Here is a 6,306-nt window from a genome sequence, read left to right as displayed (position 1 = left end):
GGATGCTATGTCTCCTTTAAATTTGAAAATTCAAGTCAAACTCAAGTTTTCACTGAGATACAAATATTAAACATTTAAACACTGCTGGAGTTCATAGAAAAATCAACGATTCAAACAGCGTCTGTAAAGCAAAACAACAACAAAGAAACATTGATTTTATTTTTGTTCTTTTTTCCCATCATCAGACAAATATAGCACATTTGTTTATAAGGATATGTGTCGAGCTTGTTCGCCTGGCGGCTGTTTATTACACTCTCACCTCCAAACTTGACTCTTCCTATTAATCATAAGCACAGAGGAAATCAATTGGATTCTCTCAGTGGACTGCTGGTTGTCTGTGGGCCAGAAACACAGCTCTCACATTGTTTTCTCTTGGTTGGTTTCTTAAACCAGTTTCCCAGGATACTGTATTTTAAAGATGTCAGGTGAGATTCTTGTCAGCAGATCTGGTTTGATCTCCTATCTTTTTTTTTATTTTATTTTTTTGCTTACGCTGTCAAGCCTGAAGCGGCAGTTAGGATTTGGTTCTTTTTTGTTTTGTTTTTTTCTGACCCCCACAATGTGAATTTATTGACAGGATTGAGGAGTGATACAAAACAAGCAACTTTTTATAAAAGCTCAGCGAGAGTAGAAGTAGTAAAAGACATGGACCAGCAAAGCATTTCCTCTGAGCTGTCAGGGCTTTATATGCTCCCCGTCACGCTGCTCTGCACCGCTTGATGACTTCATGGCCCTAAAATAAGAAATTTCATCAGCGGAGAGACCTCCCTTGTCCACTAAATGATTAGACAGACTGTCATGTTGTGATGATTTCTGGGCATTTCTCTCTAATACATTTTCATGTTTTGGGTTCGATGAAGTGATGTGGTAGGTAGAGCTGGTTGACGCTACACAGCTGCTGTCAGATAGATGTTTTCTGCCCTCATGTTGTTCATGTTGTCTCCCTCTCTCCATTACATTCCAGGATAACTTCCCTGCAGGAAACCCAGAGCGTCTCCAAGATCTGAAGTCCACCGTTGATTTGCTTACGAGCATCACCTTCTTCAGGATGAAGGTAAAGTGTGTGTATGTGTGTGAGAAAGAGATAATTTTGTCTCAGCTGTAAACAATGTGAAGGGCATCAGGACACCATAGAGTTACAGGCTGGAACTTATGTAAAAAATTTACACCATTCATTGTTTTTTTTTACTCTGGTTCCAAGGAGCCCGACTTTCTCTTTAATAAGCAATCTTCAATAGTTCAAGTTTGCTGGGAATCTTTCAAAGTTTTTATTTGGGTTTAGGCTGCCTTTCAGCTTTTTTCTGTCTTTGTACCTGATCAGGACTGCATATTTTGCAGTGTATCAAAGGGGGGCGGGGTGCACAAGTAGAGGCCAAAAGAAGAAAATCCAAACTTAAAACTACAGCAGATGAATTAAGTGTATGTTTGTCTTTAAGAAATGTTAAAAAATAGCTCTTTGTTGATTGTGTGTTTTGAATTAAATTCTTTTTTGCTGTTTTTTTATAGGTTAAACAGAGAAGCAATTGAAACAGACAGTTTCTTTGTGAAATACTGCTCGTAACAAAATATATTATTTAATTATCCCCTGAGTTTGATGCCATATCGAGTCATAGGTGAATGTTCTGTGATCTAACATCAAACAACATATTCAAAATGTTTAAGTCCTGGAAGAAAAACGAGAGGGTAAAAAACAGTTCAAGTCTAAAGAAACACTTTTAAAACCCATAAAAAAGTAGAGAATATCTAACAATGTTGAATCAGAATTCTGGTTCTTTGTTGAAACTTTTTGTCTTTTATYTAAAAGACTTCTTCAGTCTGAGGAGTCGCAGGTAAACTCAGACTTACCTTTGCATAGTGGATCAACCGGTTACCCGATAGAGAATATTGTRAAGACCACCTTTCAACATCCCCAAAATTTTGACTTCTAGAAAGCAAAATATAAAGCAATGAGGAGTGACTCAAGACTTCTGCACAGCACAGTCCATGTGAGTCTTTTAGCACAGAGAAGCTGTGCCCTTGTCWGTGTGAATCATGCACTCGCAGTGCTGGTCACTGTAATTAAAGCTCCACTCGTTCAGTTATGAATATAAACCCACATTGATTTCAGTCTCATTTGATTCAAGCAAAATCAATCTAAACTCATAACTTCCCAAAACCCTGTCCTTGCAACACAACTGACCAATCAAGTAATTTATTATAACACATTTTCATGCATTCAGCATCAACTTCAGCTGTGTCATCACTGTGTAAGGCATTGACCTGTGTTCCACAATTAACCTTGACAGTTTGTTTAAAAAGCTACTATTAGTGCTTAATTTCCTCTCCCTCTCCTAGAGTTTACAGTGCACCCACTTGCTTCCAGGAAATACGAAAAGCTCGGCTTTCTCTAGTGGTCTTTTGGTGGGTGTGTGCGCCGGAGCACTGAAGCATAACTGAGATGGCAGCTGCAGGCATAGGAATGAAAACTGTCACTTTAGGTCATCAAAGCTTTCACTCTGTGCCAAAGCTGAGCCCTGCTGTGTGTACATCACACACCAGCACKCACACACTGCAGCTATACTGCTACTATACAATGACCTGCGCCTATATGTCAGAGTGACTGATTTCAATTAAATTGTATTATGTATAATACATGTGAGTAGGTTCTATTATTTTTTTGAGAAAATCATATCTCGTTAAAAATTCAAACATGTCTTACATGAAATCATTAAATGATTGATGAAGCCAATTTATAGTAAATCAAACTCTAGTACTGATATGATAAGACAGAAAGTGCCTAAAACTGACGTGAATATTTGTGACAAAACACAGGAGACACATCACTGTCTCTCAGATACAAGTAGGGGCAGTATCATGTAAAATCAATTTTTTTGAGTTTTATATCATGATATAATATTATCCTCTCATCAAAAACATGTCCAGAGTCTTGCTTTGATTCATTCATGCTTGTTTGAGAAATCCTGTAGTGTCCTGAGGCAGCCAGGCAGGGGAGCAAAGCAACCGGTTGGGACTAGAACCACCTTTTGGGATCAGCTCCTCCTATAGGCTGTGTCTCCAAGCCGAGCTTCCTCATCACAGAGCACACACACCCACTTGGCCCGTGCTGAAATGGGTGGGACAGAAGCAGAAGGAGGTTTTTAAAGAGACAGAGACCAATTTCAAGGCATTTAGAAACATATATGATGAAAAGTCAAGTTTATTTTCTATTTAAACATATAAACAGCATTTTAATAACAACTGAAGGTGACATWGTTATTTTAATTACGGTATAGAATTTAAATAGATGCCTGAGAAACACAAAATATTGCCCGTTTAAATATTTCTCTGACAAATGAAACATGTTGACTCACTTTGGATTCCTTTAAATTAAAGTTTCTACAGTTGTGAAACCTATCAAATATGGTTCTTGTCTTTATTGTGCTAACATATTACATAGTTTCAAAACAGCCTTCAGGAAAAATTTAAAATTTTTGTTCTGGGCCAAAAATTCTAAGATGAAAACTTGACTCAATTCAACACCAATGGAGTGGGATTTGTTTATATCCTCTCTTCGAACAATTACTATATTGTAGAAGTTGTTCACAGAAAAAAATAAAATAAATAAATGAAATAAAACGTGTCTGTGTTTGTMCAGGTACAAGAGCTCCAGAGTCCACCCAGAGCCAGCATGGTGGTGAAGGACTGTGTGAAAGCTTGTCTCGACTCTACGTACAGATACATTTTTGACAACTGTCATGAACTCTACAACCAGCTTCTTGACCAGGTAATCTGGTGATATCTTATTGCCAACTTACATTAAGGTCTCTAATTCTGAACCCCACAAAAACTAATTCATAGTAATGAAAGGAAACAACTAGTAAAATCTAAATTCAACAAAACATTRATTATTACTTTTTTGATTTCTTGGATCTCTGTGTGTGCTTTGAATTATCTGTATAATTTTAGAGCATTTCTTGAAGTCTACAAACTTGTWCAGTGCACAAAATGTGTAAGTTAGCATCGGCATGCTGCTCCTTTAAACCAGAAGTGCCCAAAGTGGGACCTGYGGGCCAAATTTGRCCCGCCAAGCCATTTGATTTGGCCCACTAGCAGTTGTCCAGGTTACTAGATTGTAATCTCCTGTCTTATGTAGAAAAAMTATATTTACACTTAGTCTTTTCAAACATTGGTYCAACTATAKGTACAAGGAGCTGYAGYCAGATWGTCTTAACTCATGGTGCTCACTTTATYTTTGAATTACATTAAGATTAAACTTAAAATACAAGTAACTTCAAGAGACATTTAAGTACATATCTAGATTTGCACACCTTATAAGACCACATATACTCACATTTTAAAAATATGAAAAGTCCCATGAGCCTTTGCTGCCCAAGCAAAAGTTGAATTTTCTCCATGTCCATGGGCTGAAAAAGCAAACAAAAAAAATGTGGGCAACCACACTGGCTGCTAGCTTAATCATAAAAAATGTAACTTTACTTGAAGTATTTGCATTCCGTGTATTACATTATTGCATTTGGCCCACCGCCCTCGGATTGATTTTAATTTTGGCCCTTTCAGGGAAAATATTTGGGCACCCTTGCTTTAAACCTTTGATGAATTCCTTTTCTTTTCAAGACTCTGGTAGTTTTTAAAATGTGTAACATGGAGGCAGAAAAAAGAAACTTCACATTTGTGGTCAACAGATCTTTACTTTTCATGCTTCTTTCAGTTTTTACCTTTTACATCCATTTTCTTTGCCTAATGAGGAGGCTGTTCTGTTATTTTCATCACATATGAAATGTTTTGTTTGTTTTGGATGTTATTTTTGAAGCCAATGCAACAACAATTTCCAAGTGCACTGAAGCAAAAGGAATTGGAATAAAGTTACTGCTTATTTTTGGCAAAATTGCTTGGTGAACATTGGCACCAACACTTGTGTTTATTTAATCAGTATTTCATACGTCTTTTTCCTATTTTTGCACTTAACAATCTAGCAATGAGCCATATATTCCAATAAAGATAGCGAATGCAGTCATGTTTTATGACCCAGTACAAAGTACAATATGTGGCRCTGCAGTTCTTTGGATGTATTGACCAATATTCCTTTTTTTCTTGTGTATGAGAATTTTCTTGCATTCTTTTGTAAATAATTAAAATAACACCACCACTGAGAAGTTTAAGAACTTAAAAAAGTCATGTTAAAGTCAAATCAATTTTGATTTCTCCCTGCTCTCTCTACCTGTGTTTATGTGTTTGCTAGTAGATGCACAATCATTAGGGCTCAGTCAACAAACCTTCCATAAATTACAGTGATGCAGCACCATCCCACATGACTGTCCAGATGGATGAGCAGTTCTGTCTGAGAATGTTTTGCCTATAAAACATTTGGTAGACCACTATTTATTTCTCTTGTTTACAGCTTTGCTTTGTGATCAGCTGCAATCTCTTTTACTTAAGAACACCTTTGCTACTCTTGCTGGCATGATAGGGACTTGATGGGTCATATGCTGTAATTGATATATTCAAAACACAAGAAAATTATCATTGTCTCCCTTAAAAAATACTTTGGGCTCCTTTCTCATTCTTTTACCAAGCAATGCCTCCAGCCTGTCATAAAAACTGATAGTATATCTTCCTTTCAGCCTTAGTAWGCGAGTATTGATGAGTGACAACAGAGAAAAAATATAAATTCATTCCAGCATGGCTGGAAATCAATCATTTATCCATCACCACTGACATTTACCAGACAATAAAGTGTACACAGTGTCTATTRCAGCAGAAATAAAAGTAGTGAAGGATCAGGAGTGGTTTCTTTCATGCAAATCTATAGCCTGTTTATTACATGATCGCCCGTCTTTTCTTGGTGGTGGGGGATCACATAATTGCTCTTGTTTGTGTGGGTGTGTGGTTTGTCTGTCCGTTAGCAGATTATCTCATGAACCACTAAACAGATGTTAATAAAAGTATTTGCTGAATGTACCTCTGAAACTGATTACATTTTGGAGCTAGCCTAATTCAAGATGGCTGTCGCTGYTAATTGACCTTATCAAACAAAAAATATCTATTCCCCAGTAATTTTTTTTCAGATATTTAGCATAAATATGGCGTCGTAGTAGCTGAGAGTCTTATTATTGACATATTTTGAGTATTGTTTTCGACATACTCTTGTCGGACAAATCTCACAAGGGGCAATATCATGTAAAATCAACTTTTTTGAGTTTTATATCATGTTATAATGTTATACTCTCATAAAAAAACTTGCCCAAAGCCTTGCTTTGACTCATTCATGCATGTTTGAGAAATCCTGCAGCATTTTTAGGAAGCCAT

The 6,306-nt window shown here is 36.8% G+C and overlaps 1 protein-coding gene across 12 annotated transcripts in view; it reads left to right on the top strand.

Annotated features, from left to right (window-relative positions):
• Window positions 1-6,306, top strand: part of unc13c (unc-13 homolog C (C. elegans)) — a 133,458-nt gene that overhangs the window by 67,250 nt on the left and 59,902 nt on the right. For all 12 annotated transcript variants that reach the window (XM_014021951.1, XM_014021949.1, XM_014021956.1 and 9 more), the window contains 2 exons: window positions 965-1,054; window positions 3,635-3,763. In XM_014021951.1, the coding sequence (XP_013877405.1) occupies window positions 965-1,054; window positions 3,635-3,763 (219 nt within the window). The remainder of the gene's footprint in view (window positions 1-964; window positions 1,055-3,634; window positions 3,764-6,306) is intronic.

This window comes from Austrofundulus limnaeus, unplaced genomic scaffold (assembly GCF_001266775.1).
Source record: "Austrofundulus limnaeus strain Quisiro unplaced genomic scaffold, Austrofundulus_limnaeus-1.0 Scaffold311, whole genome shotgun sequence".
NCBI classification, from domain to species: domain Eukaryota; kingdom Metazoa; phylum Chordata; class Actinopteri; order Cyprinodontiformes; family Rivulidae; genus Austrofundulus; species Austrofundulus limnaeus.
This window is presented reverse-complemented; position numbering and strand designations above follow the sequence as displayed.